Genomic DNA, 24,317 nt, shown 5'->3' with positions numbered 1-24,317 from the left:
TTGTTTATAGTACATTCTGAATAAGACTTGTCTTAAAAAGTATTTACATGGATCTGCATTGCAAGCAGCAAGAGATTGAGTATCTTTGAGTGAACTGAAACAAAAATTACCCCTGAAAAAGATACTCTTGCAGTATCCACACAATTCCATACCTGAAGATGTTGTAAAGCCTGCAAATTACAAAAGATTTTTATGCTACTTTTTTCCCTATTATCATTAATGCTTCCACTCATGAATACAAAAAGGAAAGAGATACTGTAAAGAGACAACAGAGCAAAAGCCAAAGGTCTAAAGGATTTCCACAGTACATTGGCCCAGGTACATAACTCCTTGCATGGCAGAACCATAGTTCTTTGCTCTTCTCAGTCTTCTTAGTTTGAAAACAATTTCCAATATTTTTAAAGTGCAATTGATTTCAACATTAACAGAGAAAATTAGACTTTGAAGATATAAAAAAAACAGCTATTTTAATAGACTGCTGCATTTGAATTTGTCTTCTCAATCCTTGATTCCAGTGCTTCCTTCCTCAAGTACCTAAACTTTTAAGGCTAACGCTTCCTTTGCCTTTGTAAAAAGTTAACTTTTATTTATAAAAATATTTTCACAATTTCCCCTTAATCGAGAAATCAAACTACTAGCTCCGTACTGCTATGTTATTTTAAACATTGGCTTTAACTTCATTCTAACCCTCCACAACCTATAATTCTGTAGCAGCCTGAACAATTTCCATTCCTCTTAGCTATGTCTAGTAATATAATTGAGTAGCAGCCATTTTCCAACTTAATCAGCTTTTAATGTCCACGCTGTGCCTTTTTTGTGACAGGATGCATGCTATTACTACTGTGAAATAGGTTAATTTAGTGTTTTTTTTTTATCTCTGTCCTGTTGAACACGGGATATTAAGCTGCTTTAGATGAAAGATGAAGTTCCATACCTACAGATAAACCTTTCTTTGTTGGAAAAACCTCTCATCAAAGGTGGAGATTCTAACAGCACACCACAGTACTTCTGTAGCTAACACTATACTAGTTCCCCAAGCAAAGTAAGGGCCTATACAATATCTTTTCTTCAAACAAATGATTTTAAAGCAAAGCTCTTTCTCCCTACCCTAAAGTGACATTACTGTTCTAGTAGAAGAACAAAGTGTAGCCTCGGGTCAGGGAGAAAGTGGTTTAGGCCGTGGCTCATAGGCTGTGTTGAATTCCAGTTAGGATTAGCCCCAGGACGTGTCCTTTGCACATTTGAACAGAAGATCCATTCCAATAAAGCAGAGCATTTCTTCTGACACTGTGCTTTGCTATTGCTCAATCTTACCACCAGTTTACACTTTTATTCTCAACTTTTGCTGTTTGCTAAATTCCTTACGATTTGTCAACACAATCTGTCCCCGTGATAGCAACAACACATGGCTTTTTTTTTGTTTTGTTTTGTTATTTGACATAAGACATAATTTCTCTTCCCAAATTTACATCACCAATACAAAAATGATCCTTTAGAAATGGAAATTGTTTTGAAATGACATGCTTAATAAAAGTATTCTAAGTCCAGTAGTCTTTACAGATGGGAAATAACTGCTGAAGCTAATATGAACCAGCGATGGCTATATTTTTTTCAACAGCTCTGAGCTGTATACCATAAGTACTCTTTTGTTGCAGTTTGTTTGTTTTTAAGTTGAAGAATGGCCCCTCTGGTACTGTAGATCCCAATCATGCTTTGCTGTTCTGTGCTCAGTAAAACAAAAATGCTTCTTCAGCAAGAAAGAATGCTTACTAAACAGGCTGCACCACCATAAAGATATCTAACATTCTGTGTAATGATCCACTTAGAGATCTAAAGGGAACTTGCATCCAACTTGTTTTTCATTTAATTATGTACAAGTTATTGCCCTAATGAGTCACTGAAATTTTCAAAGGAATATTCATCTGACACTAATATATCTGAATATGTTAAAGTACAAACTTTCTGTTCATCAAATACAAAACTTGAATGTGGTGTTTAGCCAATAAAGTATCTATAAATTATGTCTTCCAGGACAATAAAAGTGTCATTAGTGTAAACTCAGTCCTTTTAGCATATTTTAATTTATGTTAAAAAAAAAAAAAATCTGGCCTGCAGCATCAACTTTCATTTCAAAATGCATTTGTGGTACAGATTTACACAAAACAGATTCCACTCTGTTGCTTGTAAATTTTCATACATACCAGAATTTTGGATTTTACAGGTGTCATAACATTTCTAATAAAGAGGTAGTCAAATACATTAGCTTGAACAAGCTACAACAGCTTGAATTCCATGCAAGTCCCCCTATCTACACATGAAAATACAGTTTAAAGATAACAATTCTGCTCTACACTGAATGTGCTTGGTTTAGTATGATCAGCAAAAACACTAGCACAAACTAGTATGATCAGCAAAAACACTAGCACAAAGTTTGTGCCTTTAATTGCAATATTGCAAAAGACAGTTTGATTTCAAGATTCAGAAGTTTGCTTGGAAATCTTTCAAAAATAGTCAGCACTATTTCAGTAGCAGCTATTTCTTAGCAAAGAAGTGAAAAAGACATACAAGATTTCTTTATGAGGGAATCTTCTCTCAGATCTTGAAAAATCATGTAAAAAAGCACAATCTTGTATTCAAGAGTTTTATACTGTGTGCCAAATGTGATATTGTTCTGTATTTTTGGTACATTCCACTTTTGTATTATATTTTTTCTTCCTTCGCTATATCCTTAACAAAAAGGTAACTGAAAAAAATACTCGTTTTAGTCAGAAACTTTCTTCTTAGTTTCTTCCACTGTGATCTCTTTAATGCCTCAAAGATAGTATTATATAAAGTACTGCAGGAAAAAGAATGTTACAAACCATCATTTTGTCACAGAAGAAGTTTTACTCGAACCCCTGTGTTGGTAATACATAGATTTCATGGAATACTATTTAGAGTTTACTAACTGGAGGCATGGCCGCTTAGTACCCAAGAAAGTTCAGTGATCTGCAACAGTAAACTGCTTTCTTAGACATTAAATCAGCAGCCAGATGGCTGGAATAAAGTCAAACTCACAATATGGAATGTCTCTAAACTAAAATTCATGTTGCTATAAATTCTATCCATTTTTAAAATGTCAGATATAGAACATAACTTTTAGTATCCTATTATTAAAATGCTTCATGAGGAGCTCTACATATGTATTAATACACATTAAAACTAAGCCCCTCGGTGATGTATGCAGATGTTTTGTTTCTGCTGCACAACCTCATAGTTTGTCTACTGCAGCTAAGACCTCTAAGACTGTCCTGCAAGCAGACTGAACAGCTTGTTTACAAAAAGAAAGTTTCCACAGAGCACCGTTATACTGATGTTATTGTGCTGATTATGAATAGCTACACCACAAGCCAATACAAAAACATCATCTGTTCTAACTTTTATTTCTTTTTTTCACCAGTTCACAAGACTAACATTTTCAATTTACTGTAAGGAAAAAAAAAATCATAATCTAGTTTACTGGGGTGTACTTCAGATCATCATGTTATTTTCAGTATACAAATTCACATTATCTAGTCAACAAACAACAAGTTTTAATAGAGGAAAAATCACAGAAGTGAGCAAAATTCTTTTTTCTTCTTTGGCCATTTCTCTACATGCTGACTGACATAAGCTTTTTCTTCCCTTTTCAGAGCTGGTAGTGTTTGAATTCCAACAAAATCAGGCACATGTATAAATATAGAACATGGGAATTTTACTTGAAAATAACACTTTAAACAGTAAAATTTTAAGCAAGCATACAGTGTGATTTTAAAAACATTTTGGTCAATTTTCACCACAACAAAAGACACACTTGAATCTTTGGAGCTGTTGACTATTTAAGTATTTGAAACAAAACTGTCCATCTATACATCAGAAAATGTTTTTTAGAAACTGATAAAATATATGACCAATTTCAAATGAATAAAAATAAGAAGCAATTTTTAGCATGTTTATTTTAATCATGCAAGAAAATGACTAAGTTTGAATGAATTGTTAAAAGCTCCCAGTGAATAGATGAAACCAACAATGATTAAATGACTCTTGATTACATCACCTCAAGTCCTGGTGAGGTGATGCAAGCATCTGGATTCCCAGTGTAGGTCTTAACACAACCTTTTAATTAAAACCACCTCCATAAATGCCATGGAGGAATACTGCTCTCATAACACTTATATTTTCTGTCATTTACATATTTAAAAACCTTACAAGAGTCTTGTGTTTTGTTTGTTTTTTGTTTGTTTGTTTTCCCCCTCAACATTTTTAACACACTCTCCATACCCTTTTATTTAGCCAGTACTAATAATATTTGCCCTTTTCTAACAATTTATGTTTCCACCTAGCCTTGTTCAGTACATTTTGAAGTGGGCATGAAGTTTCTGGTATTGTATTAGAAGCACTGAACTCTAGAATTACTGTGCTCAATCATTGGTTAATATATATGTGCCTTACACATCAGAAGGGAAGTATCTGTGAGGAGCACGTTCAGCTATATTTTCTTGTGTTTTGAGATGGAACACTCTATGAGTATCTAGCATTAACATAGCAGCAATGGGTGGTCTTAGGACACTAGGCAAGAGATATTTCAGTTTCCTCAGTCAAATAATGCTCCACCTTAGAAAGACGACTGGTAACAATAATTGTCTGGAGCACAGCATTCTGCTGTTTTGCCATTGTTCTCAGGAGAAAACAAATCTACTGGCAGAATATCAGTCCTAAAGTAATGTCTAGATCATCTGTGGTCAGCTTTCAACAACCCACTCAATAAATATGAATATCTGACACTAAGTACAGAAACTCGCTGAGCTCCTTGTTTATTTAGAGCATGCAAGTGTCATACTACAAAGATCTGCACTACTGGTTCCAGACTATCAGGAGCAGAGAGGACTATCTAGTATTTATGACACAGAGAACAGATTTGTAGTACTACCTCACTTAAGAAATAACATTTGGAGACCACATTCCCTGCATCTGTAGGTGATTCAAAATGGCTTAAGTAAATGCCTATTTCACCAGCATTTTTCTCTAAGGTAAAGACACACGTTCTATGTATTCCTGGAATCCAGATACTAAGTTACCTCTGTAATGCTTCCTGCACTGCTGCAGCTAACAAAGATCTTGGATATCAGTGGGAATAGCAGCACATAAAGCTTTTCCAGAGCCACTAATGACATGTCTCTGGGTATTTTTGGGCAAGATGACTGAAAAGATACTTTGCCAGAGTTATCTGCGTGGCTTCACAATTCCCTCTTTAAGGGGCTGGTGTATTCACTATATCAAAGCACAGGTGAGGCTTCCTATACAAGTATGGTTTCGTTATCCAGGAGTCAACAATGTGGCTATTATAGCTCTTGAAGTGTCTGCAAGTCGCTTAACAGATAAGTTATAATAACCATAAGTTATTGATAACTCGTTCACCAAAAATTTAGGACACCCTTTTTCTTCCATTTTCTGCTTCTCAGGCCTTGGCATTGGTTTTGCAAGCGTGGCATGAGATATCTCAAGGGCATAAGTACTATCATTTTATTAGATTCACAAAAATACGACCTGGTTGGATTGTGGAGGGCATGCATAACATATGTTAGCATAGACTATTTTACTCCATACACTAGTCACTATAGGGTATGTCAAAGATTCTATTAAGTTTAAAAGTTGAGCACTGTACCTCATGCCCTGTGATATGCATGAGACCAGAAACAGCAGCTGCAATTGAGTCATATCCACCTCTCTGAACCATTGGACCAGTCTGACCATAACCTAAAACAGAAAAAGAGCAAATAGTAATTCAATAAGTGTTCTACTTGTCCTCGATTATTTTAGAATGAAAAGAAATGGAACCAATTAATATTTCTCATCAGCTTCTGTTCACAAGTTGTCCAGACTGTACAACCAATGCATGTTATTGTATTCTACTTATTCCTGCACATTTTTAAGAGTAAGTGGCTGTTTTATTAATGTGCTTGATGAGGAGGATTTTGATCCTAATTCTGGATAGATTTACTATCTCCTCTTTACTTCATTATGTTCTTTCAACAACTATTGAAAAATCTTCATTGAGAAGATCTTCCTACATCAGGAAGATCCAGCTGAAGAAGTTACCAAATCCAGATATCAGTTCTGTCTCCCTTCCAGGTATTACCACCTCTCAGTCTAATAATTTTAGACTGAAATTGGAGACTGTAAATGCACTATGCCTGTACAATGCAATGACACAGTGGTCAAAGCGTCATGGCTGGTTTCTTTTTGCTCTTCCTTTTATGGAAATAGTGAACATCAGCACAGAGGGCAGAAGTCAACAGGGTATCAAAAAATGTTTGATTTCTACTATTTAAACTAATAGAAATTCCCAGAGCCTTTAGAAGTCAAAGATTTAAGTTTCTCCTCCTCCTTAAAGAGGTAACAAATTCAAAAGCTACTCTCATGCTTTCTTTTCTCTTTTCAGAAATCTCTAGCAGAAATACCCCAATTACAGGAGCAAACTGTTAGTACAGTACAAAATTCACACATGACTCCTAATGTACAGCGCAAGAGAATAATCATCATTTCCGAACTGCGGTTAAAGTATTTTACTACCCCAGTATTTAGTAAATAATACAAAGAAAAGCAATATCCAACAAACACATCAATTCCCCTCACTGTACTACAGAATATCCTAATTTCCTGCTAGGACATTTTTTCTGGGAGACATCAGATCCCAGTTGTTCAAGGCTGAGAAGGAACTCAGCTTCTGCACTCAATACTACAAGGGATATCAGGATACTACAGCCAACACAGACTTCATCGATGTAGCCTCAAAACAAGTATTTCAGAAGAAAGGATTCACACTTCTCTTATGGTCAAATTTATATATTATTGACTTCACTAATCGAAAGAGGGAAGAAAAAATTGCCAGTTTACTCACTCTTATTAAAAATTGTTTCTCTGGCACTGGCTAACTGGAAGATCCTAAAGAGCAACTAGTGACCTTTCATTTTATACCTACGCACTCAAGTTTACAAAACGTAATAGTGTGTTGATTTGCAAGCGTAACAGGATTTGCAAATAAAATAGTGAACCCACCCCAAAATGCTCTGAATAGCTCTAAGCATATACCATTATCTCATTGAGATGAACTGTAGCATTAAAATCATTTAAATATGTGTGGGCCCACTTCAAAAACAAAATCTTGCTCAATAAAAAATATACTCAAAAGAACTTTAATTGAATAGTGAAAAGCATGTTGAAGTAAGTGAGAAATTATGCACTGACCTCAATTATTAACAAAGAAAAGACATCTCAACAAATCTGCTCACAAAAACATTTTCATAAACAGAAAACATCTGATAATTAAACATTTAGTATGTAGACAGAAAAACTATAAAGTTTTTGCAATGCTCTTCTGGTAATGACAAACACCCATCCCTTAAACACTAAATTCAGGAAAGGTGACAGGCAATAATTCACACATTTTTCTAGTGGTATTTTAGAAATGTAGATTTTAAGTTCTTTTCCACACATGACAACAGCCTGGTTTCAAGACACAAAAGATTATTTGACATCTTTCTGGTTAAAATCACAGGTTGTAAAGGTGTGTCTGATTGGTTTTCAAAGGTCATAATAAATTTAAAAGGAAAAAATACATTATTCTGGTTTTAATTTAAAGTCTAAGTTGACAACGATACTGTGAGGACAAAAATCTATTGTCATTGTAGATAGCTTGGCCCAGAAATGCCTGGAATAAAAGGAAGCCATCTAACTGTGAAAGATCTATTTCTGAAAATGAAAGATCTCATAATCCTCCCCCCCCCCCCCCCCCCCCCCAAAAAAAAAAAAGGCTGAACATTATTATTTGAGTAAACTACACAGGTCAATGAAACAATGCAGTGCAGATGTTTTAGAAAAAAATAGGAATACACATACATAAAGCTTGAAGGAGAACACAAACTTTCAACTAGCTGAACTGATCACAAGACACGGTAACCCCCAGACAGATCTCCGAGTGCTTCCTAAGAATTGCCATCTTCAAAGCGTATACCTGTATAGCAAGCATTTGAAACCACCAGAGCGCAAACTGCAAATGTCCACAAAAGGACCATGTCTTTATTCAGCAAAATCACTTCCACCTACATCTTCCTAGAGCTGTGTTGAGCCTTCAGCTAAGCCTATCTTCTGCATACGAAAGAGTATCTTAAAATGAACAGGATGTGAGACAAATATGAAAGAACAAGTTGTGCTGGCTACCTTGTGTCAACTTAAAGGAAACAAAGGCCTTTATGGAAAGTATTTACAAAGCGAATGCCATAGCCTTGCACAGGCAATCCTGTATCCCTTGTGATACATAAGTTAAGAATGGAAAAGTGGCCTTAGAGGATGTATTTCACATCCACAGTTTTTCAGAACTTCCCATGTGGCTGAAGACAAATTTGCAGTTGAAATATTACAGAGAGAATATCCTAATATCCTTAACTTAAGATTGCCACCCATTTCTTTTTGTTAGTATGCAGCATCATAACATACATTGTATGAATATTCAAAATGAGACACACTTAACATGATGTAAAGGATACATCTTTTTTCCACTATCTTCCCCTCACTGACACACACACACCAAATTTGGGGGCATATTACAATTAAAGTTGAATAAACTAATGCATGAAATGAAAAAGCAACTAAGATGGAATAATAATGCAGCTCACAGCTATTCTAAAACACCTGCAGTTGCTTGAAGATCAAATCTTCAATATAGTGCAACAAGAGAAAGCTCAAGATGCCTAAAAATTATTTATGTAGCAAAACTGGAAGATAATTACATCAAAATAAACACTAAATTACTCAGAAATTAAGATTCTCATCACTCATTGGAGGCATTACAGAAGTAATGACTTTATGCAATGCACTAATTGCAATTGATTGCAGATTTATTTGGTAAAGTGAGTCTCAGCAAGTTTCCCACAAATATTGGCAATATACATCCATCAAGTTAGAGCTAGAGGTGAGACTGCTGCTATTATCTGATTAAATTATACCATTGTTAATACATTGCAACAATTGGTGACAAATGGAAAGACTATTTCTTTTCCCCAGATTTTTCTAGTCAGATCAGAGAGAACTAATAAAATAAAAGCATTCTTTAATGGGAAATAAAACTTAGCTGCTACTTCAGAGTTGGAGCGACATTCCTGCTCTGATGAAATGGGGCCAATTAGTGTGAAACAGAAGTCACCTCTGACACCATGAAGGTAATCATTTCTGTGACTAGTGTACGAGTGCCATGTGATGGCTCTCAAGCTTTAAAACATACCACAGGAAAAAATGATAATATTTACAGGCATCATACGGCATTATTTTTTTTCCCAAACTTTCCAATGTCATAACAAGCGACTGCTAGTTTATCCACTTAAATACAATCAAAATTGTTAGAATATATTCATCACATGAGACACACTCTGCTTTGGAATCCACCCTAAATAATTCTGTTCTGGGACAGAAATAAATATTATGAAGTGAGAAAGGTCAGGCTGAAGATTAGGAAAAATTCAATAACGGTAAAAGCTGTTAGACTGCACAAAAGTATTATTAGTAAGCTGCCAAATGCCAGATGCTCAAAAGTGTCACATTAAATTCAAAAATGCTAGCAAAAACTGTGTCCAAAATGAACTCTGTTAGAAAAACAGACTAATGTATCTTCCCAGGTTTAGTTTTATAATACCATGTCAGCTACAACATAGCTTTAATTCATTTTTGCCAGATGACAGTGGGATTTTTAGCTACATTTATGGCAGGCATTCTTCATAAATTTTAAGAAAGCAGGCAAACCAAATAAACAACTATGTCCCAGACGAACTTCCATGTGTCTGTAGATCTCATGCTATTCCAAGTCGCATTCTGAACATGCATTTGGACACTCCGTTTGCTTACTTAGGAGTTACTGATGATATGATGACAGAATTCCTAACGTGTATAAAAACAGTTCAACTAGGAGCCGCATGCAAGCATCTGGGATAAACAGACACCAATGTGTTACAGTATCATCACTTAAATGACAATCACCTTAAAAAAAATATATATATATTTATGTAGGTAACCTTTGATTCATTTGGGATTTTTACAAGGGTTAACAAAAATACTTCTTCATTTCTGATGTTGTTGTACAATTGATTCATATTTGATTAATTTTAACACTTTTCCCAGGGTACTGGTCACTTAAACACAGCGTGCACCTTCCAAAAAGCAACAGAGAAAGAAGTTTAAAAAAAAAATAATAATGCATAACTAAAAGCACAGAAACTAGAAGAGAGGAAAAAGTACTAGTGCAACACACTCATTTCTTTAATACCATTTGCTTTCAAGCTAATGATGCCCTAGCAATTAACTGCTACGGGAAAGTCCAAATATGCTACTCTGTTTCATAAAAAGAAAGGTCAGCATTTCTCATGATGACCTTTGTCCAAAATATTTGAATCATACACTAGAGAAAACCAAAAGCCATTATTTCTGCACTTCTTCGTGATTTGATAGCATGATAAAACTTTATAAGACAAAATATAAAACACATTGTACTAAAAGGAGAGAGAAAAACAACACGGAGACATGCTGTCAACACAGACCAATTCCCTGTAGCTCAATTCCCACATGACAAATGACATTATAAAGTCAGCCTGTATAGGATATTCTGAGCAAAACATAGAAAAATATGTTCAACATCGGCATTTCTACAAATGGGGACTAAACATTGTCACAAATTCAACCCAGATAGATGGCTATCCTTGCTGAATAACAAATTAATGAGAAACACCTTTTGACTTGTTCTATTGCCAAAAGAAAACATTCAATTAAAGACAGCTTACATCTTTACTTAATAAAGATTAATCAAACAAGCAGAAGAACACAAGCAATTCACTATAATGAGAAAAGCCAAAATCTAACAGACGCATTATATGAAACTTTGCAATGTCAGAGCTGCCAAAGACGTTTGCAGAACGAGTAACGACTTGGAAAATGCTTGCCATGTGTTGGTCAGAAGGAAAGGAAGTACAACTTCCTGGGCAGGCAAGCTTACAGGAGATCAGAACTGATATGAAAAAGGTGAAGTCAGAGCAAACTGTCAGGAGAGATGAAAAGAGTAAAAAATAAACTCAAGTCAGCAAGTATAAAATCTGAACAAAATCTGATAAATACATTTCATTTCCCCGTTGATGACTGTGAATGTGCACAGTATACCAATTACTTTATTGCTTTTACACATGCGGATCTAAACATTCTAGTCCTGTATTAAACAATGTCACGTGTTATAAATTGGAAGGCAAAGATAAAATGATTAAATCAAATTCAGAACTTTCTGCTAGGATTTAGATACTGAAAGACGAGAAGGGGACAAACATTAGCCTCTGCCAGTTGTCCAACTCCATTCAATTTTCATGTGTTCCGGGTACCCAGCCTCACTCAACTCCTCTGAAAACACCAACCACACTTCTGGGACACAGCCACAGACAGTTTCAAACAATGCAAGTCTGGTTTTCAACAGGCTTGTAATCAGGTCTGCAAATTCCTTGAATGTGTTTTCTAGCCCTTCAACATGCCAAACAAGCTAAGAGAAAGCAGTTGTTGCCTCCATAACCTAAACTGTAATCACCTAGAGGATGCTCTTATTGCTTTTATTTTTGTAACCACGTCAGCTGAAATTTAACTGTCATACTCTGAATTTCAAGGCAGAAGTGGCTTCCCAATCTATGTAGAGGTGTTCTTCTACATGACCTCGGGAATCAAGTGAAACTCAGTGCCTATTTTCTGAAACGAAAATTTCAATTAAAAGCTTAACCTGTTAAAAGACACTTGGATTAAGTACTCAAACTCCCCCTCGCAAGGAGACTCAGACAAACCTAAATTCCCCACCATTGTTTTGGGTTAATACAAATATTCCTAGCTACATGCTCATAAAGGTAACAACTCACTCCTTGCACCCTGCTTGATACAGATACAGTTGATCTTATGACTCCAAATACTTACATTGTAACAGCTAATTTTAAAATAGTAAAGTCAACTACTCCAAGCTGTACAGCACAACCATTCCCTCAGACTCATCCAGGTCATAACACTTCCACAGAAACTAGCTAAGTCCTGAGGTGAACTACATCTATGAACCTCTGTGTTGTCCCACCTGCTTTGCTTTAAGTCCTCCTCACCCCACCCACCTGCCTCTACCTTGTTACATCTACCAAGGTATGAGAAGGAACATTTGGGACAAACCCCTGGCTAATGTTGGGAATAAGCCAAGGGAAAGATTTTTTTCAACAGAAAGATGTCATATTTCAGCTCAACAGATACAAACAATCTTGCTGTTTCTGTAGTGAAAAAATGCATAGAACTAGAAAGCGGCTGTGGAGTACATTTTCCATGAACATTTTTAATGCTGTGGGCAAGCAGTACAGTGTCAGAGAGCTATCAACACCAAAGCAACGGGTACACAGTAATTGATAAGTACATGATTATCCCATGACTCTGAAAGAATTTTAAAGTAACTACTTAATTACACAATTTTTTCTCACCTGAATCAGCCAACATTCTTTCTAAAGTAGTTGTGGTCTCAAGAGACCTTCACTTGGTGTGACTGCTTATACTTTTGTGCAGCCACATCCACTGGAAGAAACAAACCTTGACTGAGTACTTCACTGCATCCATCTCTGGACATACATGTGAGTTTGCATGCTATAACTATGAACTCTCCCTCTAAGTTCAAATATACAGTTCCTCACAGGACATTAATTACTACAAGTTGAAGCTAGAAAAGCAAGTCAAACAAGCTCAAAATCAGTATGATTTTTTTTTTCCAAACATTTCCTCAAAACTTTCCAAAGCAAATCTCTAATAATTAGTTCCTAAGTATTTAATTTCTGAAGAGGATTAGGTTATATGTAATACACTATATTATTAAAATTCCAGGCTTTTCTTCCAACATAATAACTTCATTGTTTTTTGTTTGTTTGAGTCTGATTATAGCTTTACATTAGGTTTACGTACATTTTACTTGTATAAATATAAGCTCAATCCTTTCTTAGTTCAAAGAATGAGCTCTCTGATTTCTGACATCACAAACAGTAAACTGAATATAATTTGCAGTCCTCATACAACTTTTTTTTTTTTTAAACATAGTGAAAGTGTAAATCCCAGCTTAAAGTTTAAATGAACTGCTCTGAAAGATCAGATGGAGGCAAAAGGATCCAGTAACATATATGCACATTAGAGCCTACATGAACAAAAAGAAAATTTGAAAGAGCCTTTTCTTGGAAATACATATGAAAGTAAGCTCTACTGTTTTTAATGATAGCAGATTCCTTGATTAAACTATGCATCATTACATACAATAGTTACTGATCATTCACAGGAATTTAACACGCAAACCAAAAAAAAAGTAAATGCATATGGTTACTAAACAGCTAACAGCTAAACTGGTTAATTCAACAACTCATTATTTATTGCCTAACTTGAATATTTTTCTAACAATAGATTTTTCCAGCTGCCTTCTAAGGAAGAGTTATATGTGAAAAGAATCTTTGCCTTCATAGAGTAAGTATCTGCAGGGGAAAACTGCACAACCTAGCTTTTTTTCCTCTACAAAGATTTTCTTAACACAGGTAAAATCTAATCAAGTTCTCTGACTCATATCTCATTGATGAGAAACACCTTCAAAAGAAATGATATACAACATACAACAGGATACCAGAAAAAGAATGTCCGAACAACTGAACAAACCTTTAATTAGACAACACTAACCATCTTGAGATATCACCTTGTGAAATTTTTCAAAACTGCAATGAAGTTAATTTGAGAGAAATAAAAATCTGACAATCGTACATCATATTATCTGAGCAGGTACATAATAGCAGTATTTAAAGGGGGCCTACAAGAAAGCTGGGGAGAGACACTTCCTCAGGGAGCGTTGTGACAGAACAAAGTGTAATAATTTTAAACTAAAAAATGATAGGTTTAGATTATGTATAAGGAATAAATTCTTCACTATGAAGGTGGTGAGGCCCTGGAACAGGTTGCCCAGAGAAGCTGTGGATGCCCATCCCTGAAAGTGTTCAAGGCCAGGCTGGATGGGGCTTTGGGCAACTTGGTCTGGTGGGTGGTATCCCTATCCATGGCAGGAGGGTTGTAACTGGATGATCTTTAAGGTCCCTTCCAACCCAAACCATTCTACGATTCTATGATACTTGATAACCCGTCTTACCATACAAAGAATATAGCTTTGTGTAAGCAAGCATCTGGTAATTGTAGCTCCATTGAATTCTTATGAAAGATGTACTGTCTTAGAAGAAGTTACAAAATTTTTCTTCCCAACCCCAACCATTCTTTTGAAAAGATGGTCATGGTTCGCTGCAAGACACAACCACAACGTACCTGTATTCTGACTGCAGTATCCATAACGACTCTACTCCAGTGCAAAAAAGCCTTCTATCTACGAGGGTGCTTTTCTTAACTTTTAATATGAGTCTTTTTTATTTACATTTAAACAATCACTTCTTGTCCTATGCGTCACAAGCAGATTATTCTCTTTCCTTTACAAGAACTTTTACTTATGGGAGGACTGTTTTGCACAGTCCTGTTCTCATTACCCTTACATTGCCGTAAAATCTACAACTTCTAATGACAAAGTTTTCTCTACAAGACAACTTGCAGATCAGTGGGTTTCAGCCAACTCTGACATAAACACAGGGATACAGAATGCTTTTAATGTTCAAGCACATGGAAAAGTGCCAGATACTGCCACCATTTCGGTTTCTGTAAATGACAAAATACAGACTATTTTTCAACAGTTTGTGTCTTCTACACCCAAAACTGTTTTCTTTTTCTTTTTTAGCTACTGGCAAAGGGATTTATTTTATCACGGTATTTTAAAAACAGAAGTAATGAAGACCACATGCATACTAGGAAACATTTTCAGGTCAACATCAGCTACTTACAGTCTTCCTACCAATCTAATAATACCCACAGAAAATACAGTGAAGTCCAACAACAAAGACATGGGAACTTTGCATCATCTTAGTAAGTCATACTGATCCATTATTTTGCTGAAATCTCAAAGCCTCAACATTTTAAACAGTAAAAGAAACAAAAATGCTGCAACTCTCATATAGAAAGTCTATCACATACAAAAAAAAAATTAATAAAACAACAAAGCAGAAAAGAGGGTTACAAGACATGACTGTCTCCTGAAACGAACTTCTTTGGAAACCAGATGTGAGATCTTTTTAGTAATAACAAAAACTGCTTGGTGATCTTTGCTTGGGTCTTCTCTTTAGAATATTAAAACTCAAGAACAATAAGCATAGCTTTACAAAAGCCTACTGCATGGCTTCTGAAGCTGCCTAAAATCTTCCAGCTTTATTTCTGTTAACTTAGCTAGGCATCAGTCCAAGTATAATAGCTACTGAAAAATAAACATTAAACCATCAGTAAGTGTCTCCACAATTGTACTGCGTTGCTATGTTGTTCATACCCAGGATTTCAGTGCCTAATCTGGTTTCATTCACTGTAAACTAACCCAGTGTCAAACCTTACAACTCACAGGCTGTCTTCTCTGGTATTCTTCATTAGGACAGAGTCCAAAATCCTGAAGTTTCAAATTTTATACAAAATATTTCTAATTTTAGGGTGCTTACATTTAGATGAAAGACCAAGCAATGAGCATGAAGTCATAAGAAAACCACTACTTCTATGCATAGCTGAAAGTCAATACTGAGTTTTAAAGCAAGGAAGATTTATGACTTGTTCATTAAAGTTTGTATATATTTCTCATACTGAACAAGGAACAGGAACACAAGAGTGTTTCAGAACTGCAATCAGTTTCAACCATTTCTCTAAACTCACAATATTTTGGACATTCAGGCTACATGTGACTGGAGAAACAGTAGCGGAAAAAAACAGCACGGCTTTTCAGCTAAGATGTTTAATGCAAGCGCAAAAGGTTAGCTCAATCATTTACAGCAAAAATACATGCACCCTAGCTGCTGCTGGTGTGCTGGTGACAGAAGCACGCAAACTCGAAGACTTAGAGGCACTCAAATAAGCGTACCTTCACGTCAAATCTGAATCACACAAGGATACCAAGTGCACGTCAGATCTGAATCACACAAGGATACCAATCCCACCAACAGAGAGGGGGGCCTGTCAGCTCCCATCAGTTTCTCAGAAAACTTTGTTTCAACATGTCTCCTTTCAGCTTCCAACCTTTTCTTATTAGTTTGTATTAATGATATATTTTGGAAGTTTGTTCTGTGTCTATGCCAGAGCCCTTCATTACTCTAATGATAACAGTACGCCATATACTGGCAAAGCACTGCTTATGCAAATGTAACTTTCCAGGACAAATTATGCTTTATACTAGAATGTAAAACCACTTACAGAAACGCAATTCTGAGCAGATCAATTTTACCAGTAAAAGAAAAAAACTTTTGCCAATATAATAGCATAGTTGCTAATGGCTTCTGCCAAAACAACTAAACCAGTCAATGTTCACACCTCTTCACATTCCTAACCAGCACAGCTGTGCTGACAGAAGCCTGTTGTATAGAAAACAGCCTCACACTCAGTTCCAAGAAGTTTGTCAACCAGCTGAATGTTACAGAAGCTTCCCCACTTTGAATGGGTCTGTTAGCTCTTTGCAAAATTAATATATTGGGAAACCAGGAAAAAAAAAAAAAAGCAGATAAATCCAACAACAATAATTTAAGTAGGAAAATTATCCTTTGATCCTGTATCCTAACAACTAATGTGGTTAACATTAGTCCTGCACAAGGTGGCATCATTAACGTTTGCTTTTATTCTGAAATACTCTTAAAATGCACCTTTGGGATATTCATATTTCAATCACCTCTGACTGGAGTGGACAGTTTTTGTGTATAACAGGTTAAAAAGCATTGTTGCCATCACCACTACAAAGAGACTCCAGAAGTCAAGCCCATTTTGCTTTTCCTCCAATTAAGAGGTACCCAGCTAAATTGATCTGCAACGTCTGTCAGGCCCGGATGGTTCACATTTTACTCTGCAACCTTTTGGAAACTCATGTTCTCAAAATTGTTTTTAAAGGTGCTGCTAGGGGGACTTTTTAGTCCTGCAATTGGTATTTTGGGCAACAATATTAGTTCCATCGATAATGCTCCAGAGGGACAGGAACACAGAGAATCTGTCTTCATGCTGTCTGAGCTGTGCTAATGGGTGTGAAAGTTTAGCTGTTGTCTAAAGAGCACGGGATAGCACAGGAATATAAGAACAAATGTACTAGATCAGTCTCAAGACCCAGCTATCTACATGTTCTGTCTCAGAAATGGAGAAAAACAGATGCCAATATGAACAGGATAAGCCTATCTAATATTTTTCTTGAGTACTCTCCCAGCTTCCAACAGTTTGCAGCTGACAGACTTCCTGAATAAGCAGATATAGTTTTAAATTTTTTATACGGTTCATCTTCAGAGTATGATACAACTGAGTGGTAAAGTTATATGACAATTCCCAAACCAACTGTTTAAGGGTAATGCATACAGAAAGCCTTTACAAGTTTAAGGTGCTTAGATAAGCTGACACTTCCAACTTAATTACAACATGAACAAAACCAAAAAAAAAAAATTGTGAGGATTTTGAAAAACTTTACAATATTATAACCAGCAGTCCCAAGAATTCAAATCCTATTAATCAAGCTTCCAAAACAAATGAACCTTAAAAGAGAAAAAACAAAAGTTTTTTTTTTTTTACAACAAAGCAATTCAAAGTAATCCTATTGTTTGTCATCCATTTGTAAGCCTTTGATTAACAGTGGGGTCACTGTTTCCCAGTCTTCCTCAGAGTGATTAGGATTACTGCTTTTTTTTTATTTAAAAAAAATAACTCCATATTAAGAAAAAGCACCAAATATGACACTAAACGCAACATGGAAAAAATTATTGTGCCTAACACACTCACACAATGTTTTTTATTTGTGTCCAGAAAAGTAGAAGAGGTTACAACCTGTTTGTGAATATATCACCTGTGATATAAAACAGACAACGGGGAAGATTTAGGTGGTCTTCTTAAGGAACAGAAATCAAGATCAAGTTCCCTATATAGCACCAGTAAGAATGACCCACTCACATAGCTGTATATAGTAGGATAATAATTAACACTAATTGCTAGGAAAAGAAATTAAAAGCTCCCACTGGCCCGCATAACTCATTTCTGAATAAAGCAGTCAACTGCTAGAAAGTCTTCTGTTTTCATTCCTACCAAATAACAATATTTGCTTTATTTTATAAATAAATACATTTACACAAACTAAGTTTCATGTGGTTAGGACTGCAGTTTATATTGCATATATTAAGTATTTTACTTTGGGAAGAAATGATGGCCACAGAGTGCCAGCCCTGAGGCAGCAGAATTCTGAAACAAAGTTTGTGACAAGCAAAAGAAGGTTTGGGAACATCACAGGTGACTTTCTGCAAGAGGCAGCAAACATTTAAGAATGCCAAAATGACATAAAACCTTAGAACATGATAGTCCCTGAATTGCCCCTGAAACTTAGGGGGCAGTTTCTTTAATCAACGGTTGTCTCTTAACAGACTCTTTCCTGAAGTTTTGCATTTACACAAATCTTCTTTTAGCTCTAAACAAGTAATGAAAATCCATTAACAGCACGTACTGCTACACCATCTACACCATGACAAATGACTGAGGCAGGCAGCTCACAAAAGCAACGCAGCTATATCAGCACATTCCAGATAGCTTTTTTTTTCTCAACACAACACTGTTGGGTTATGTAAATGCATTGTGACTGGCATCAAAAATTCACTTTTTAAAAAAGAAAAATCTGCAGAACTATGTACTACGTAACACTACCACTGATTTGTCGCTGTATCACCATTGTGATTGATTGCTTTGTTCTTAGGAACAACAAGAATTATTTCTCCATTCACAGAAACAAGAACAATTGTTTTGGGGTTGGGGGTTTGTGTTTGTTTTGGTTTTTGCCTTTTTTTTTTTTTTTTGCATTATCAAAGCTGAATTTGGACATCTGAATTTCTGCCAATTAACTTCCTTGCATAAGAAAATTCTCTACCTTTTAACGTTAAAAACAGTTTTTCCATTTGATGGTGTCCTGCTTTCAGTTAGGACAGAGTTTATTTTCCTCCTAGTAGCTGGTAGGGTGCTATGTTTTGGATTAGGATGAGAAGAGCACTGATAACATGCTGATGTTTTTTGTTGCAGAGCAGTGCTTACACCAAGCCAAGGACTTTTCAGCTTCCCGCTCTGTCCTGCCAGCGGGCAGGCTAGGGGTGCAGCAAGAGCTAGGAGGGGACAAACCCAGGACAGCTGACCCAAACTGGCCAAAGGGGTATTCCATACCATCTGGCGTCATGCTAAACAATATATAGGGGTGGCTGGCCGGGGTGGGGGGCCGGCTGCTCGGGGATAGGCTGGGCATCGGTCAGCGGGTGGTGAGCAATTGCATTGTGCATCACTTGTTTCGTACATATTAGTAGTAGTAGTACTATTATCATTATTATTATTATTTTCCTGTCTTAATAAACTGTCTTTATTTCATCTCACAGGCTTCACTTTCCCGTTTCTCTCCCCCATCCCAGAGAGGGAGGGGGGAGGATGAGCGAACGGCTGTGTGGTGTTTAGCTGCTGCCAGGTTAAACCACAACAGATGGATAAGCCAAAAGGAAAAATTGACAATTTGGATACTCAAATGATGTCTACAAGGCTAAAGATATTTCAAGATGAGACACAAATTTCTTTAGATGTCTAGAAAGAAATCAGGTATCTTGGATTCATGAGATAATGTAGAAAAGGCAGAGTTCTGTATTAAGGTTTACCCAAACATTGAGAAATTCTGCTTGCAAACACAGTATAATACAAGTAGAGATTAAAATTGTCACATCAGAGATTTTGGCTACTTTATTCATTTGGTGAATACAAGGAGTAAGGAATGATAGCTTCAAAAACTGTCCTACTCCCCAGCAGAATAGGTAGAACTAGTCTCAATTTACAAACATATATACAAGCATAACTTTTTAACTTCGAGTTTTTTTTTTTTGTGTGTGTGTGTGTGAGAGAGAGAGAGAGAGAGAGAGAAAGAGAGATTATGGCTCTACAATATTTAACCGTTGTGCCTTATAAATTAAAGCTCTATCCTCAAGTCTTGCAGAAATTCATATTTAGAACGAATATAGTCTTAATTGGTAAATTTGATTCTATAGATGGCCACCTCAGATATCAGAATAACTACATGTGAGAAGCATAGTACCCTTTCAATAGTTTCTGCTGCATGCCATGAAGCTGCAAAAGGAGCCAGTTGTTAATTTTTGTGAACATGTAGTTTACACTGAGAATTACAACTGAGCACATCAGCACAGGGCAGAAAAGCACCAAAGTATTTGATTCTCACCATATCTAAAATCTACAAGGAAATACTGTGATCTACCCTTCCTCAAAACAAGATCATCATTAAATTTGATGATGAAGTTTCTTTCAAGTATCAATCCTGAACTGTACAACAAACAACTGACACCATGTAGTCTGGAATTCAAAGAGGTCAGTAGTTTCCTGGCTTGTTCCAAACATCCTGATGTGAATATCTAGTTATAACTGTGCCTGTTCTCATTATCTGCATATTTGCCTACTCAATTTTTAATTCTACAACCATCTTGCTCTCAAGGACGTACGACAGCAAACTCTGCAGAGTGCTACAAGACAAATTTCTCTGCAATGCACTACCATTTTTAAATATCCAGTCTTCCAACTTCAGATGCCACCTTGATTTACCCAGTTTGAGAAAGGCATCTTTAATAGCAGATAATAGTGGATCTGCGTCATTTATTATATCATATGCTGTTCTCCTATTCCAAATCACTTATCTCTCAAAATCGGACAACCCAATTCTCCAATGGTCACATCCAAATTCTTATTATTTTAATTACTACCTACCTTTTTTTTTTCTTGTTCCTAACGCTCTCACTTTGAAAACCAAGCAACATATTGACTGCTCCTACACATTAAGCAAGGACTTTTTGTTGATGCCTTCACATACCATCAGGATCTTCATTTAAGAATTACTACGTGCAAATTTACAGAACATTTTAGGAAGAACAGGTTAAATGGCCACAATAGCTCTTTCTGATCATAGCAGCTTTTAGTTAAGAAAAAATGAGGTTTCTGAGCTACCTTCCTTATACAATGATTCTTACCCATAGTTCTCTCAACTCTCTTCAGTTGTTCACATCACTTTTTAAATATGTCACCAAGAAGCAGACTTAGCCTTCCAACTGAGAACACACCAATGTGGAGTAGGGCAGGAGTAGTCTTTTAGGTCATATTTGCCTTAATATAATCCAGTATAATGCAAATCCTTCATCTATGACAATATGATATCATGGACTTGTGTTCAATTTTGATCATGCCCCACCATTATTACATCCAAATCTTCTGAGCACCCTTCTCTCACTCACAGTATCTTTAAAAGGACCTGATTATTTCTGATTAAGAACAGTACATTGGACATTGGACTGCTCCAACATTTAATTCTACCCTTGCTCTATTATTTGTGTAGACAAATTGGTCAAGGTCATTTCTAATTCTAATCGTGCTGTACAATACACTTGTACTCCCTTTCTGCTTTGTGGACCTTTTGAGCTGTATACAGATCTCAGGCAATTAAATTGCAGCTTTTACACCAGGAATACATCACGCAACTGCCCATTGGGCTCTGGTGACACAGGGACTCTTAGGAATATTTTAAATCCGTGGTTGTGGGAGGAAAAATTGAGCAGAGCTTTTGAGGCCAGACCTACATAACTTATCTGTGAGCTAGCCACACTCCCAGAAACAATTTTAAAGATTTATAATGCTATAAAGAGAAAATTATGGTTTATATCTGTAAATCACCTCTAGACTCCTCCCGCCCCTTAACTCCAAACCCCACAATAAACACCCTGTAGTTCTTAATCACATGAGGATTTGGGAGTCATCCTTATTCTACTCTATCACCATTTTTATCAAAACAAAATATCCAGCAATGTCAGTTCTGAGGTACTGCCTTCCACGTCACATATGAGATACTAATAGTTTTCGCTTGTATAGTACAAGATCTAAGCTAGTTTCTGGTCACTCCAGAAACGATTTTATTATTTGTTTTACATTGCATTTCCCTAGCTTATTTATGAAAGTGTTTTGTGAGAGTGTCAAGAACTTTACTACAGTTGAAATATATGCCACAAGGTTTATTGCCCTATTATACCTGCTAATTATATTATCCCAGCAATGATTTGTCTCTGTAAAGCCTCAAAAACTCCTCAAAAATTATTATCATAGACTATTTTACCTCTAAACCCTGCTTAATAATTTAACAACTCACTCAGATAACTTCAAGCTATCAAAAAAAAATTGACATATCAAGTCTTTAATCCATCTTCCAACTGCACAATGCAAAAACTAACACATTTGACATGCTTGATTTTCTTTTTAAGTGCTCTATTTTTATCAAATCAGGCTCAGGTAGATGTTGCATATTTTTTCACCTTCAAATGCTTTGTCAATTGCTGTCAGTAAGTTCATACCTCACAAGTTGCAAATCTGATTTTTCTGTTTATTTAAGAGAGGTATAATGTTCAGAGTTTTCCAGACCTGCCTTTTCATTCTCAAACCACATCAAGAACTACTGGAAGCAAGACGCCCAGTTTGTTCTGAAAATGCCTCTTTTGACATGGCAGTCTGACAGTGCAGTATCTTCTATTTTTAGAAAACAATAGATCTGTTGAAAATTTCTCTGAACATTCTTTCACTGAAGACTGATACCATGACACTGATCCTCTTTTTCTGCAGTTCCCAGCTTCTTTAATTATCTCATCCTCTCAAATTATTCCTGCTTTTAGAGTATCAAAAGACTGCTGCAATTCTTTAAATTCTCAGCTAATTCTCCAAATTTCCATTTCGCTCTTCATGCTTGCATTGGCTTGCCTTTTTTTTTTGTCTCACTTTCAGCGCTTTTTTTTTCAACTTGTTTTGCCTGCTTTTAGGATCATTTGATGAAATTATTTTGCTTTTTTAATTACAAAAGAAATCATCTTGTTAGTAAATTTGGGTGAGTGAAATGTTAATAACTTTTGATCAAAACCATTTCTACAGTTGCTGTTATTTAGTTACAACTAAAACATTGCTTGAGCCAGCTTCTGAGCAGAACTTCATTTCCTACTTGTATGCTATCTCCATAAGCAATAATTTACAACTTTAAGAAGTTACTTTGCCAATTTATGTCATGTTATGAAACATACTCTATTTTCTTTAATGTATGATCTATCATTGTGTTGGCAGGTAGTCTACCAATTTATCCCAAGTAATTATATCCAGACCTATAACCATCTAGAAGTGACAAAAACATCAGGCATGCATCAGGGGAAGGAGTGAGCACCGAGAATTAGACTGTCCAAGTTATCTATGATTTTATAGGCCAGTATCATTTGGTAAGAGGGAGTCTACAAACTATACCTAGTCCAAGGCAATTCCACATCTCACCACTGAAAGTCTGCAAATTAGAGGATTAAGAACACTTTGGCTAGCCTTTGACCAGCAAAACATGCTGAGGTGGTTGTTTTTTTCCCTGTCATGAAAATCCTGGAGACAAAGTAGGATGAGCATCAAAATTATAACATTACATCTTCTCATGAGGAGCAGCTACAAATCATCAGTACATTATTTTGAGTTATTATCTGTTATGCAGATGGATAGAGTGAAGAACTACTTTGCTTCTCAGATTCATCAGAATCACGCAAGAGATTCATAAGACTTACATATTTTTGAAGGAATATGTTCATTTATGGATTTTAAGGACTTTATGTACATTCATTACAAGGTACAATTCCAGATTTAGAACGTATGAAACTCAGAAGACACACAAAATGTGAAAAAAAATATTTTGCCATTCTTTCCACTTATTTTTTGTCTTTTTACAACACTACTCTTTGCTAGCAAGCACAATTAACACTTCAGTGTAGTCTAATCATTTTTAAAATCAGAGTTAAGACTCGTTGGGGCTAGAGACCACAAATCCTGAAGAAATATAATCTGTTACAGTAATACAAAGTTAATAAAAACACCAATTCCAAACATCTTATCTTACTTTTTTTGTTTTGGTTGAACTACAAATATTTCTGCATAACAGATCATCATTATGTCTTCAATCTCTTTCAAGCATAAATACACCAGACTGTTTTTCTCCTGTTTAAAAGAGAAAAATAAATAAATAAATAAATCTTTAAACAGGCATAAAACTAAGTACCACACAGCCATAT

General features: G+C 35.8%; 1 protein-coding gene across 18 annotated transcripts in view; it reads right to left on the bottom strand.

Moving 5' to 3' along the window:
• The window catches only part of SUGCT (succinyl-CoA:glutarate-CoA transferase), a 338,050-nt gene that overhangs the window by 290,851 nt on the left and 22,882 nt on the right, over positions 1-24,317 (bottom strand). For all 18 annotated transcript variants that reach the window (XR_014578981.1, XR_014578982.1, XR_014578983.1 and 15 more), the window contains one exon: positions 5,684-5,775. Coding sequence is in view for 15 of the 18 variants with exons in the window: in XM_083822414.1 (XP_083678540.1) it covers positions 5,684-5,775 (92 nt within the window). In the remaining 3 variants the exon portion in view is untranslated. The remainder of the gene's footprint in view (positions 1-5,683; positions 5,776-24,317) is intronic.

The sequence above is a fragment of the Anser anser genome, assembly GCF_964211835.1.
Source record: "Anser anser genome assembly, chromosome: 2".
Taxonomy (NCBI): Eukaryota; Metazoa; Chordata; class Aves; order Anseriformes; family Anatidae; genus Anser; species Anser anser.
The sequence above is the reverse complement of the archived record's forward strand: the minus strand, read 5'-3'. Positions and strand labels throughout refer to the sequence as shown.